The 14,248-nt window shown below is 34.8% G+C and overlaps 1 protein-coding gene across 3 annotated transcripts in view; it reads left to right on the top strand.

Moving 5' to 3' along the window:
* CNTNAP5 (contactin associated protein family member 5) overlaps positions 1–14,248 on the top strand; it is a 915,392-nt gene that overhangs the window by 875,547 nt on the left and 25,597 nt on the right. For all 3 annotated transcript variants that reach the window (XM_020963128.2, XM_020963129.1, XM_078146792.1), the window contains one exon: positions 4,186–4,404. In XM_020963128.2, coding sequence (XP_020818787.1) covers positions 4,186–4,404 — 219 coding nt within the window. The remainder of the gene's footprint in view (positions 1–4,185; positions 4,405–14,248) is intronic.

Raw genomic sequence — 14,248 nt, 5'->3', positions numbered from 1 at the left:
GGAACCGTTTATAAAGTTAAAATTAAAGATAAGATTTTATATTTGATCTTGGAGGTAATAAGAGACTATTGGTTTTTATTGAACATGGAGAGGGATGACAGGGTCAGCCTTTTGTTTAAGGAAAAATAATCTTGACAACTCAGGTTAGGACAGACTGGAATGAGTGGATACTTGAGGCAGAGAAACTAAGTAGCACAATGTTGTGATAATAAAGGTGTTAGATAAAGAGATACTAAACTGGAGTGATACAGTTTAAGAAATGAGAAAGATTATACACAAAAATTTATACCAAAGTAAAAATAAAAGGCCTTGACAATTGATTTGATATGTGGCAGATGTGGGGAGGGGTAAGAGAGGTTTTGAACCTGGTTGACAGGGAGGATAGTATTATCCCCAAAAAACATAAGAGAGTTAGGAAGAGGGGAAGATTTATGAAGAACTATAATTAGTTTAGTTTTGAACATGTTGAGTTTAAAATGTCTATGGAAAATTCAGCTTGAGTTGTCTAATAGGCAATGCAAGTTCGCCCCTGTGATAAACATATATAGCTCACTATTTTTTACTTTAAATTGCTTGGACAATTGACTCTTGAGCAGTGGAATGACATTATGAAGGTTCTGTTTTATAAAATGATTAACCTAGTAATGTACTTGCATTTTAAAGGTTCAAAGAAAAATACATGATGATCTTGGATTTGGACAAAATAATGTTTTCAAATGGTCACAGGCTTCAAACAGAGGCCTTTAATATATTAACAATGATTCAAAACAGGAGTCAGATCACATTGTTAAATTGTTAGATACAAAAATAAAGACTACAGTAATAGTTAAATAGATATTTATTGAGTTTCTAAGGTGAATCAAAATACTGTCTGTACCTAAATGGTGAGGGGTTATTGATTGAGTCCAGATTGCTCCAGATATAAAATTTGAATAAAAAGAAAAAGAAAAACTAAAACTCTGGTAGTGAATTCTCCTTAATTGATCGTTTGTAAGCAAAAACTGGATGGTCATTTCTTAGACATATTGTAAAGTGGATTATTCTCATTCAGGTACACATTGGATTAGATGGTGCTAGAGTCACCTTCAGTTCAGACAGTATAGGTACTGTGGACTAGTGGCTGTAAGAAAAGTTAGAGGTTTTTTTTTTTGAAAGATACATGTTATTCTCTTCCAGTAGTATTTTCTTTTGGTCATCAGTTTTCCCACTGCCTTGGCTTTCCTTTCAATATTAGAAAAATCAAAACCATAGAAATCTCAGATGGGCTTGTCCTTCTGCCATCTAAGAATGTGCTCATCTAAGAATTCATTACACCTTAGTCTCACACTGGGAGCATTTTCTCAACTCAGGGATTCTCTTGTTTTCTTAGTATCTTTTCAATAACTCCTGGAGATTTCAATCATCATTAAACATCTAGGATAAACGTGCTTCCCTGGACATAAGACTCTATTCAAAATGTCTCTCTCTTGAAAAGTAAAATGCCATTTTTTGCCACTTCCCCAATTTATTTTTGTGCCTATTCTTGTTTGTGAAACTTGGCTTTGTGACAATTACAATAGTGATGCCCTCTAAAGATCCAAGAATCAACATAGATTTTTTTTTCCAAATAATTTTTTTTCTAGGAATAAGCTCTTGTGTTTTGAAGCAATTCTCAAATCCCAAAATTAAAAAATTCATCCCATTCATCCAACAAACAAATAATCAAATACAAACTCCTTAGTGCTTTGTTCTTTAATATCTAAAAACAATGACAATAAAACTCTGAAATATAGCATGCTATATGGGACTACCCAGTTAAAAAGCAATGAACAATAGTCCTACCTTTTCTGCAGACTAAAACAAAATACAAATTTATTAAACCCAGTGAACCTTTTTTGGATTATTGAATTTCCCTTCATATATACACTCTTTTTTGGGAAAAGCTGTTTAGTGTTTAACACACGGGGAATCCCGTCAGTCATCTCTCACATCTCATCTCTGTGCCTTAGAAGGTGTTGCCCCCCAACCCCAACTCTGAAACATCTCTTTTCATCACTAGCTCATAAAGTCCCTACTTTTCTTCCCACCTCAACTAAAGTGCCCTTTCCTGAAGGAAACCTATCCTTATATCTACCAGTTGCTAATGACCTTCCCTCAGAAATCACTTTATATTTACTTTATATTTAATTTTAAGTACTTTTTTTAAATCCTAAGAGAATATAAGCTGCTTTTGAATAGTCATGATTTGGTTTATGGCTTGTGATTCCCATTGCCTAGGATAGTGCCTGGCAATTAATATGTACTTAATAAATCTTGGTTGAATAAATTAATGGATATATTAAAAATGTGTATTATCTTGAATTCTAATAAAAACTATCTGTTCTACTTTTCTTAAGAGATACAGTTCTTTGGGCTTAGAAAAAGAAAGAAAAGTATGATCTGTTCATAAGTGATAGTAGTGTATATGCCCCAAGATAATTCCACAAGCACTTGCTAATTGTATTCTATATGCCACTTTAAGGAGTTTATATTCTGTTTGGGGCTTTTCCTCAAAATGCCAGATCCAATAGGAACTCACCAATGGTGGAAGGTAGACACAGGGGTAAAGGGAGAAGACTGCTATGTCTTGGTAGAGGACTTTGTAGAGTAAAAAGGATGGCTGGTCTAGTCCCTTCCTCAAAATGTAGTTTTAGAGAGGAACTCACTACTGGGCTAAGGGGACCAATTGCAAAGCCCTTGGTTTTGAAAGAGATGTATTTTTGTAAAAATTGATGTTGTGAATGTTGTTGATTCCCATTGCCACCTAATTTACTTTCACAATGAATTGATACCTCAGTGTAGCATTTTATTTTAAGAATTCACTCTAGGTAGGATTCTATGAGATCTCAGATCAGCTTCTTTACTGTCCAGACAGGAGGTTAAAATACAGATGCTAGTTAAGTTTGCATCAGGAGATGAAGTCAGAAGGAAGAAAGGTGATCTGTAGAGAGTTTTTATGTCTTTTTCTTTATTCCCTTCTTCCTACTCAAAATTTCAATTATTCTTGATGTGACTAGAAGAAGTTAAGTGTGCCTCATAAAGGGGCTATCTAGACTTGACCTATGATTTAATTAAATAGGAGAAGGTAAGGCAGAAAGAAAGGAAGGAAAAGAGAAGGGAATAAGCATTTGTTTAGAGCCAATAGTGTGCCAGGCATTGTGCTAAATGATTTAAAAATATATATTATCTCATGCGGTCTTCACAACAACACTGTGAGATAGATAATATTATTATCCTTATTTTATGGTAGAAGGAACCATTGAAGACACTTGCCCAAGGTCATACAGGTAGTATGTATCCTAGTCCAGATTTGAACTCAGATCTTCCTAACTCCAGACATGGAGCTTTATCCACTTCTCCACCAGCTGCCTCAATACAGGGACCTCTTATGCAATTATTTTAAACAACCTAATTAACTGGTTGTCCTTAATTAAAATGAATGAGCTCCTGAAAGAGGCTCTTACTCTGTAATCCTATGAGCAATGGGACAATGGGCCTGATGAAAATCTTCAGTGAATTTAACCTTGTTCCAATATCACCAAGCATCCAAAGATATTCTAAGATTCTGTCAACAAGAATTGGAAGGTCATTAGCTCATTATCATTCACTTCCTCAGAAAGAGAGAGAGAAATAGGGGGAAAAAACAAACTACTGGGATGCAGTATATAAAGAAGGTTAAGAATAAGGAAAGTCATTAAAGAGCTTTGAGGGAAAATCGCTCTATAGGCTGCCTGAAAGTGTATCTCTCCTGTTCTGTTTTTCAAATGGATAATGACTTGTTGAAGTACTATGATGTGTACGGCAAAATTTTGCATATGACTTCCAGAGATCATAGCTAAGAAAAAATACAATAAGCTATACAGAAATCTAGAGTTAGGATATAGTTATACTAATGGTGAAATCTTACGCTAGGAAAAAATATATATACCTTGACTAAAGTGACAGGAGTTTGAAACATTTATCCCGTAAAGCAGAGAAGCACCAGGCAATTTTAGACAAGGAGCGTTGATTCATGAGGAGGAATATGGAAGTGTGTTTCCATCAATAAGTGAAATGTGCACTCTTCTCCCCTGGATAAACTAAAGTGATTTTGTAATTCAGCATTTTGCCCAAAGACACAGAAGACGGGGAAAGAAGACAACTTTCTGATTGTGCTTCATGTTGCAGATAGCCTGGGACTAGATGCTGAAGTCTCCAAAGCGAACACCATTGGATTTGTTGGATGCCTATCATCAGTCCAGTATAACCACATAGCACCACTGAAGGCAGCCCTGCGCCACCCCAGCATTGCACCTGTCACTGTGAAAGGTGTTCTGGCAGAGGCTAATTGCAAATCTGTAATAGAAGCAGATGTAAACACAGTGACAACGGTATACTCTTCATCAGGTATGTCTTAGTAGAGAAAAATAGCTCTGCAAAGAGATCCAAGACCCAAAAGGCTTTTTTCCCTTGCATGATATTTGTAATTTCAACATACCTTAGATCATAAAATCCAGATTTAAAGTGGAATGAGACATTAGATGTCGTCTAACCTAACAACCTCATTTTACATATGTGGACTGACCTGTCCAAAGTCACTTAAGTAAGAATCAAGTAGGACAAGATATCAATCCAGGTCCTTTGATTGTAAGTCTGGAACTCCTTCTACTGTAATACACTATCCCAGCACATTACTGTATAATCAATGAAACCCTAATGATGACACAAAACCAATAAAAGGTTAAATGTTATTCAATATATTGTTTCAAGAGGAAACATGATATACCAGGTAGAAACAACTGCCTCGAGAAAACTTGAAGTTCAGGTTCCACTTCTGATAGTAGTGGTGATACATAGTAGCTACTCATTTAGCCTCAATTTCCCAGGCAACTCTCTAAGACTCTAAGTTTGACAGAAGGGGCCAGGCTGAATCAATAGAAGTTTCCCAGCAGGACCCTATTATACCAGTACAATCATAAGCCTTGTTTAAAAAAAAATGCATCTGTTTCAAAATATATAAATGAGAATAATTCCAAAACCATTAAAAATAGGTTATTAAGAATAAATCTGTTGTCCTGACAGAAAAATAACCTAACCAAAATAAGTCATTTCCCATTGTTAGTATGTATCTAGGTCCTTTTATTACAAACCCTGTGGGCCTACACGCAAGTCCTTAATATGCTGATGGGATAAAGTCCAAGTCCAAAGATGAATACCAAATACTACACAGAAAATAGTGGCTGCCAGATTCCTACTTTTCATGGAATGAAAATAACAGAGATGGATTTATAGAATTATCTTCCTCAATCAGTCTGCCTTCAGGCACATCACAGCTAACCCTGGCAAATCTGCCCTATTTTGTAAACTTTCAGACTTATCAATTACATATTTTAGTTGCAATAGGTGCCTCAGGGATAACTGGAAAACTTTTAAAATGTATCTGGGAAAGTATTTGTTTTGTCCTAACTATTCAGCTTACAGGGAAATAGCATAATTTATTGGATAAAAATTCAGTCTTAAAGTCAGAAAGTCCTGGGTTCAAGTACTGCCTCTGACACATGCTAGCTTTATTATAGTAGTCATTTAATTTCTCAGTACCCCTAGGTAATTCTCTGAGAATCTGGAGTTCCCAAAAAGTTACTGACTTGCATTTATGTATAGGAACATCTCCACCCAAAGTTCCCTCCACTGATGAAATCCCCTATCTAGAGAAGTGGCATGGGGGGAAAATCCCCTACAATAAGAAATTAATAGCATTGTGAGGTAATAGAATATCATTGGACTAAAAGTGAAAATTCAATGTTTATTAAGTACTATATGAGCCTGACACTATGCTAGATGTTTGAGATACAGAGCAAAGAAGCCCTGAATTATAATCATAGCTCTGTCATTAAAATCCTTTGTGACCCTGTGCAAGTCATTTCATCTTCCTAGGCCTCATTCCCTGATTTGTGAAATTGGAATAGTCATACATGCCCTACCTGTGTCACAGAGATATTGTGAGAGTCATCCTGACCTCTTCCCTCTTCCCTGTCCTCCCCATATCCAATCAATTGCCAAATCTTGTCAGTTTCCATCTGCACATTTCATGCATCTATTCATCCACACAGTAGCATCCTAGTTCTTTCTATTCACTAAAGCATGCTGTTTCTTCACAAATGGAATAGTTCAAACAAAATAAATAGCTCCCCAGATACATTTTTAAAAATTTCACCTTTTTTTCTGAGAGAACTGCGATAACTAAAAATGTGAAGTTGATAAGTCTTAAAGTTTACAAAATGGAGCAGATTTGGCAGGGTTAGCTACAACATGAGAGAAGGGAAACAGACAGATGGAGGAAAGCATTTCTATGTATGTACAGGAATGATTTTTTTTTCACTCTCCATTATTTCCATTATCTCTCCCTCAGACTACTATAATAGCTCTCATTTAGTTCCTTACTTCTGACATCACCATTCTTCAATTCATCCTCCACACACTTACCAAAATAATCTTTACAAATCAAAAGTCTAATCAGATCCCTCCCTCACTTGCTCAAAAGCATTCATTTCCCATTCCCCACTCCCATTATCTACAAAGGCATACTCGTTACTCTAGTATGTAGGACCCTCCATAGAGTCCTTTGCCTTCCCAGATTAATTTTATGGTACTCCCTTTTATTATTTCTACATCCCAATGTACTAACCATCCCCCAAGCTCAATGATGAATCACCATTCTATATACATATTTCTATAAGCCTGTTCCCATGCTAAGAATGTTGTATCTTCTTATTTCTTTCAGAATTCTTGCTTTCTTTAAACACTTAACTCAGATGCCAATTATTCCATGAAACTTTCCCTGATCCTCTCTAGTTTTCATACTTCTTTGTTCCTCAGTTTTCCTAAAACCCTGCTTATTTACTTACAGGTTATAACCCCCAATAGAATGTAAACTCCCTAAAAGGAGGCATAAGTATAATTTTTTTTTGTATTTTTCTCCCCAGGGCCTTTCACATATTAGATATAGAATGCATATTTACTTAATTGAATTGAAACAAACAAACAAACAAAAAGCATGCAAACAAAAATGCGCGTCACTGTGCATTTTTTCTTTTCTAAATAGAAAAATAATTTCTTTGAATTTTGGAGAGTCAACTATATTTTTTTAAGACTGATACTTTCTGTTCTCAGAAGCACATATTTCCTGGTCATGAACAGTATAAATTTACCTTATAGAACTAAACTTTCCCTTTCAATTCGGAAGGAAACCTGGGTCCTTAACTTAGCATTCATTCTCCTTTGATAGTAGTGTGCTATGGCTACTATTTCAAAAAGATAAGTATCTATTTCCCCTGAATGTGTTTTTGGGGGATGGGGATGGGAATCCAAAGGGAAATGATACAGATACAAAATTATATGCAATTTTTTTAATGAACACAAATTTCCCCTTTGTTTCTTTGTTTCCATATTTACTGAAGGACCTTTGTCTGTTTCTTTGTTAACATTTTTTGGGGGAATTTAGCCTTGCCTGACACCAGGTATTTCAAAACATTCTGCTTTCTTGTGAAATCTTGGAACAGATTGGCCAAGGACATTAGGGAATCTCTTTCTGTGGGTAGAAAAATAAACTAAATTGCTATCTGTTATGGGTTAGGTAGAACCCAATGAAAGGGCAAAGGGATTAATTTTATGATTTCTGGGTATGTCATCCATCTCTATTAATCAACTCAATTCAGCAAACATTATTAGGTGCCTACAGAATGCAGAATATTTTCTTAGGTGCCCGAAGAAATACATAATATAGATATGGCATGACAATTGTTTTCATGGAGTTTACAGTCTTCATAGCACTCCACAAGAATAGATTATGCCCTTGAAATTAATGTTAAAATTAGTAGAGTTAAGTTCTGGAAGAGCAGAAAAACTAGAGAATAAAGATTCATTATCCCAGTTCTCAGACTTTCAGGTTGGGTATTAGGTAATTTCTTTCCACAAATTGATAGATGCTGGAATGCAGGAATAGTGGAAATGGCAATATTTACTTTCTGGCTCTGACTGGCCTTTTGATTAATGTGATACAGTGGAAAGAATGCTCTATTAGTAGTGATAGCACCTGTATTCAAATCTTGGCTCAGATGTTTAAAGCCTGTGCTGTTTGTTCAATTTGGCCCACCTCCCTGGCCTCAGTTTCCTTATCTCTAAAATGGAGGTGGACTAGATGACCTGGAAATGCTTTTAAGTTCTAAATCATTGGTATTATAACCCCATATTCAGGACCAAAGAGGAAGAAATATGTTACCAATATGTAAAGAACCTCAAGTTCTTAGAAGAAAGAGCATACTTAAGTGATGGTATTAGTCATGGAACCATGCCATATTTGATCTGGAAGACACCTTAGAGTTCTTCTAGATGAACTTTCCCTTCACCATCACCCTCTTTTTTAATAGGGAAGGAAACTAATAATAACATAACATTTCACATTTTTTTTTAGTGTGAAGAGAGTTAGATGGTGTGGTAGATAGAAAATGGGCCTGATGTCAGGGAACCTTAGTTCAAATCTTACATCATACACTTACTAGGTGTGTACTTCAGTTTTCACAAATATAAAATGGGAATAGTGATACCATCTACTTCACAGGGTTATGTTGTGGATCAAATGATATAATATTAGTAAAATTCTCCACAGAGTTTTGGCACACAGAAAACAGCAACATATAAATGCTGGCTATTTATGATGGCAATGACCATGATGATGATGATTGGTATGATTCACAATAAATGTGTATATTATTCATATAAAAATTCTCACATTGTCATTGCTAGGCAGATAAAATATGGAGACAACCAAATCTCATTTTATACTCTTTTGTTCATTTAAAATAAATATTCCTAGTCACTATTATTTTTTTTCCCCTTGGAAATGAGGAAGGGGAGATCTAGACCCTTTTATATTTTAAGCATAGGGAATTCCCATTATAGAAATTCCCTCTAAGGTTGCATAAAGACAATCAGTCTTTAACTTTGCATTCAGGAAAATTGCTTGAAGCATGGATAGGTCAAGGAACTTGCCTTTGGATAAACAGATATTATGTGTCATAGGTAAGACTTCGATCTCAAGTCTTCTTAACCACAAGGCCAGGTCACTATCAACTGTACCAGGCTGTGCTTTGGTCACTATCATTCTTAGTTAAAACTTAATGTGGTATGCATTGACAACATACAAACTGAAATACACACATACGCACACACACACACACACACACACACACACACACATATATATGCATGTATGTATGTATGTGTATATATGTATATGTATGTATAGATATGTGTGTATATCTATATCTGTATCTATATATCTGTCCAAATCTTATTCTAGAGGGAATTAAGAAAATAATGGGGAGGAGCCAAGGTGCCAGAAAGAAGCCAGGAAGTTGCCTGAGCTCTCCTAAGTTTCACTCAGAAACAACATTAAATCAAGCATGTAAATGGATTCTGGATAAACAGAAGCCACAAAAAGATGGAGTGAAATAATTTTCCAGCTTAAGATAATAGAATGATTTCAGGAAAATAAAGGTCTGGCACACTTGGGTAAAAGGGGAGTACTGCCCAGTGCAGTGCCTAGACAAGCCAGTGGGAGAATCTTAGCTGAATCACAGATCAGGAACTGAGGCTCCTCAGCCTTGGCTTAGAAGGCCATCAGTAAGACTGCCAACCCCAACATAGAAGGCAGACTGTGAGACCTGGAACTATGGTACAACAGGCTCAAATAGACCAGGCCTCCCCTAGTACAGTGGGCAAGCCCCAAGCATCTGAGGCCCCAGCCTGGAAAGGCAGTTACCATGACCCTGGGCCCCAGCATAAAAAGCATGGAATCATGCCACCTGTGCCCCAGGAGCTAAGCTTAACTTTAAAAGTCACACAATAGGTGGAAAAATGAGTAAGAAGTAGAAAAGAGCCCTGATCATAGGAAGCTACAATGGTGATAACGAAGATCAAAAAACAAACTCAGAAGAGTACAACAATAACAAAATGCCCACAGGTCAAGCCTCAAAGGGGAAATATAAATTAATCTCAAACCCAAAAAGTCCTCTTGAAATAGCTCAAAAAGAATCTTAAAAATCAAATAAGAGAGGTAGAAGAAAATCTGGGAAAAGAAATGTAAGTTATGGAGAATTATGAAAAAAAAAGAGTCAACAGCTTGAGAATGGAAGCAGAAAAATGACTGAAGAAAACAACTCTTTAAAAAATAGAATTGGCCAAATTGGGGGAAACATCCACTGAAGAAAACAACTTAAAAAGTAGAATTGGCCAAATGGAAAGTGAAATGCAAAAGCTAACTAAAGAAAATAATTCCTTAGAAAATAGAATTGGGCATGTGGACGTTAATTACTCTATTAGACATCAAGAATCAGTCAAACAAAATCAAAAGAATGAAAACAAAAAGAAACTGTAAGATACATCATTGGAAAAACAACTGACATTAAAAATAGATGCAGGAGAGATAATTTAAGAATTATTGGATCACCTGAAGAACATGATTAAAAAAAAAAAAAGCCTGGACAGCATTTTTCCAAGAAATTGTTAAGGAAAACTGCCCTGATATCTTTGAACTAGAGGGTTAAGTAGACATTGAAAGAATCCACCAATCACCTCACCTCTGGAGGGAGATCCCAAAATGAAAACACCAAGGGATATTGTAGACAAATTCCAAAATTATCAGGTCAAGGAGAAGATACTGCTGGCAGCCAGAATGAAACAATTCCAATATTGTGGAGTCAAAATCAGAATAACACAGAATTTAGCAGGTTCTACATTAACAGATCTGAGGGCATGGACTATGATATTCTGGAAGGTAAAGGGGCTTGGATTACAACCAAGAATCAACTACCCAGCAAAAATTAAGTATAATCCTTCAAGGGAAAAGGAGGATATTCAATGAAATAGGGAGCTTTCAAATTTTCCTGATGAAAAGACTAGATATGAACAGAAAATTTGATCTTTAGATACGAGATATAAGAGAAGCATAAAAAGGTAAACAGGAAAGGGAAAACAAACAAATATTTATTCAGTAAGATTTAAACTGTTTTCCCTACACAGCAAGATAATAATTGTAACTCTTGAGAACTGTATCTATATTAGGGCAGTTCCAAAGAATATGCCTAAACAGAGGGGATGGGTATCAGTTGATTTTGATGTGATGATATTAAAAAAAACTTAAAGGGGGAAAAAAGGATTCTATGGGGAGAAGAGGAAAGGGACAGTTCTGTCTTATAAGGTAAATTGCATCATAATGTCTTGTAGGGTAAATTACAAGAGGTACAAAAGACCTACTACAGTAAAGGGAATGAAAGGAGGGAGTGAGCATTATTTGAACCTTACTCTACTCAGATTTGGCTCGAAGAGGGAATAACATACACACTCAGTTGGGTATAGAAATTTAGCTTACCTCATATAAGGAAGTTGGAGGAGAAAGGTGAAAGAAAAAAGAAATGAATGTGATAGAAGGGAGGGCAGATTGAGGGAGGAAGTGGTCAGAAGTAAAACTCTGGTGAGGAGGGACAGGGTGAAAGGAGAGAGAAAAGTATAAATGGGGGGAAAATAAAATGGAAGAGAATATACAATTAGTAATCATAATTGTGAATGGGAATGGGATGAACTCTTCCATAAAATGGAAGAAGTTAGCAGACTGGATTTGAAAACTATAATCCTGCAATATATTATTTACAAGAAATATATTTGAAGCAGAGAGATACACACAGAGTAAAGGTAAAAGGTTGGAGCAGAATATATCATCCTTGATTGATCATCCTTGACAAATCCTAGTGATAAATTGCTTTTATCTCTTTGCTAATATTTGTTTTAAAATTTTGCATCAACATTCATCAGGAAAATTGGTCTATAATTGTCTTTTTTTCTGTTTTGGCTCCTCCTGGTTTCAGTATCAGCACCATGTTTGTATCATAAAAGAATTTGGTAGGAGTTCTTTGCCTATGTTTCCAGTTTATATAGTATTGGAATTAGTTGTTCTTTAAATATTCGATAGAATTCACTTGTAAATCCACCAAAAATGTATCTAAGTAAAAGAGATAAGGGAGAAAAGAACATCTTGCTAAAAGGTACCATAAGCAATGAAGCAATATCAGTACTAAACATGTATGCACAAAGTGGTATAGTATCTGAATTCTTACAGTGGAAATTAAGTGAGTTATAGGAAGAAATAGATAGCAAAACTATACTAATGGGGCACCTCAAACTCCCCCTTTCAGAGCTAGATAACTCTAACTACAAAATAAGCAAAAAGAAGTGAAGGAGGTGAATAGAATTTTAGAAAAGTTAGATACAATACACGTGTGGAGAAAACTGAATGGGAATAAAAAGGAGTATACATTTTACTAACTTTTATATGGAACCTACAAAAAAACCCTAACCATTTACTAAGGTATAAAAACCTCACAACCCGAAGCAGAATAACAGAAATATTAAATGCATACTTTTCAGATCATGATGCAATAAAAATTACATGTAATAAAGAGCTGTGGAAAGATAGGATAAAATTAATTGGAAACTAAATAATCTAATGCTAAAGAAAGAGTGGTTCAAACAACAAAGCATAGAAATAATCAATAACTTCATCAAAGAGAATGACAGCAGTAAGACAATATGCCAAAACTTACGGGACGCAGCAAAACTAATTCTTAGAAGAAATTTTATATCTCTGAATGCTTACATGAAGAAAATAGAGAAATAGGCGATTAATGAATTGCATATGCTACTGAAATAGCTGGAAAATGAACAAATTAAAAATCTCCAATTAAATACCAAATTAGATATTCTGAAAATCAAAAGAGAGAAAAATAAAATTGAAACCAAGAAAACTATTGAACTAATAAATGAAACTAAGAGTTTGTTTTGTAAAACAAACAAAAAAATAAAACAATAAAATAGAAAAATCTTTGATTAATTCATTTTTTTTAGGCAGTCAGGGTTCAGTGACTTGCCCAGGGTCACACAGCTAGTAAGTGTCAAGTGTTTGGTCTGAGACTGGATTTGAACTCAGGACATCCTGACTTGAGGGCGGTGCTTTATCCATTGCACCATCTAGCTGCCCCAATTAATTCAATGTTTAAAAAAAGGAAGAAGAAAACCAAATTATCAGTATCAAAAATGAAAAGGGTGAATTCACCATCAATGAAGAGGAAATTAAAGCAATCAGTAAGAAATATTTTGCCCAACTTTATGTAAATAAATCTGATAATCTAAGTGAAATCAATGATTACTTAAAAAATATAAACTGCTCAGGTTGATATGTTGAAATAAAATACTTAACTCCATTTCAGAAAATAAAAAAGAAATTGAACAAGCCATCAATGAACTCCCTATGGAAAAAAAAACAAATAAACAAAACTCTAGTGTCAGTTGCATTTACACGTGAATTCTATCAAACATTTAAAGAACAATTAATTCAAATATTATATAAACTGGAAACATAGGCAAAGAAGGAGTCCAACCAAATTTATTTTATGACACAAAGGTGGTTCTGATATCTAAACCAGGAAGAGCCAAAAAAAAGATAATTATAGATCAATTTACCTAATGAATTTTGATTCAAAATTTTAAAATAAAATATTAGCAAAGAGATTACAGTAATTTTGCACCAGGATAATACACTATGACCAGGTCATATTTATATCAGGAATGCAGGGCTGGTTCAATATTTGGAAAACTCTTAGTGTAATTGACCATATCAGTAACAAAACAAACAGAAATCATATGATTATCTTAATAGATGTAGAAAAAGCTTTTGAAAAAATACAGTACCCATTCCTACACTAGAGAGCATAGATATAAATGTTGTTGTTTTCTTCAAAAAGAAAAGCAGTATCCCTCTAATGCAATCAGCAAATATTGTGTATAATGGGGATAAGATAGTAGGACTCCCAATAAGATCAGGGACAAAACAGGGATGGCCATTATCACCACTACCATTCAAAATTGTATGTGAAATATTAATGTTAGCAGTAAGGGAAGAAAAAGAAATTGAAGGGAAGAGACTAGTCAATGAGGAAACAAAACTATTACTGTTTACAGATGATATGATGGTATACTTAGAGAATCCTAGAGAATTAACTAGAAAACTTCTTGAAACAATTAACAACTCTAGAAAAGTTGCAGGATATAAAATAAATAAACCTAAATCACTGGCATTTCTATAATATCAAAAAAGCCCAGCAACAAAAGATAGAATGAGAAATTCCATTGAAAATAATTG

Source organism: Phascolarctos cinereus, unplaced genomic scaffold, assembly GCF_003287225.1.
Source record: "Phascolarctos cinereus isolate Bilbo 61053 unplaced genomic scaffold, phaCin_HiC Scaffold_726;HRSCAF=1367, whole genome shotgun sequence".
Lineage (NCBI taxonomy): Eukaryota > Metazoa > Chordata > Mammalia > Diprotodontia > Phascolarctidae > Phascolarctos > Phascolarctos cinereus.
The sequence above is the reverse complement of the archived record's forward strand: the minus strand, read 5'-3'. Positions and strand labels throughout refer to the sequence as shown.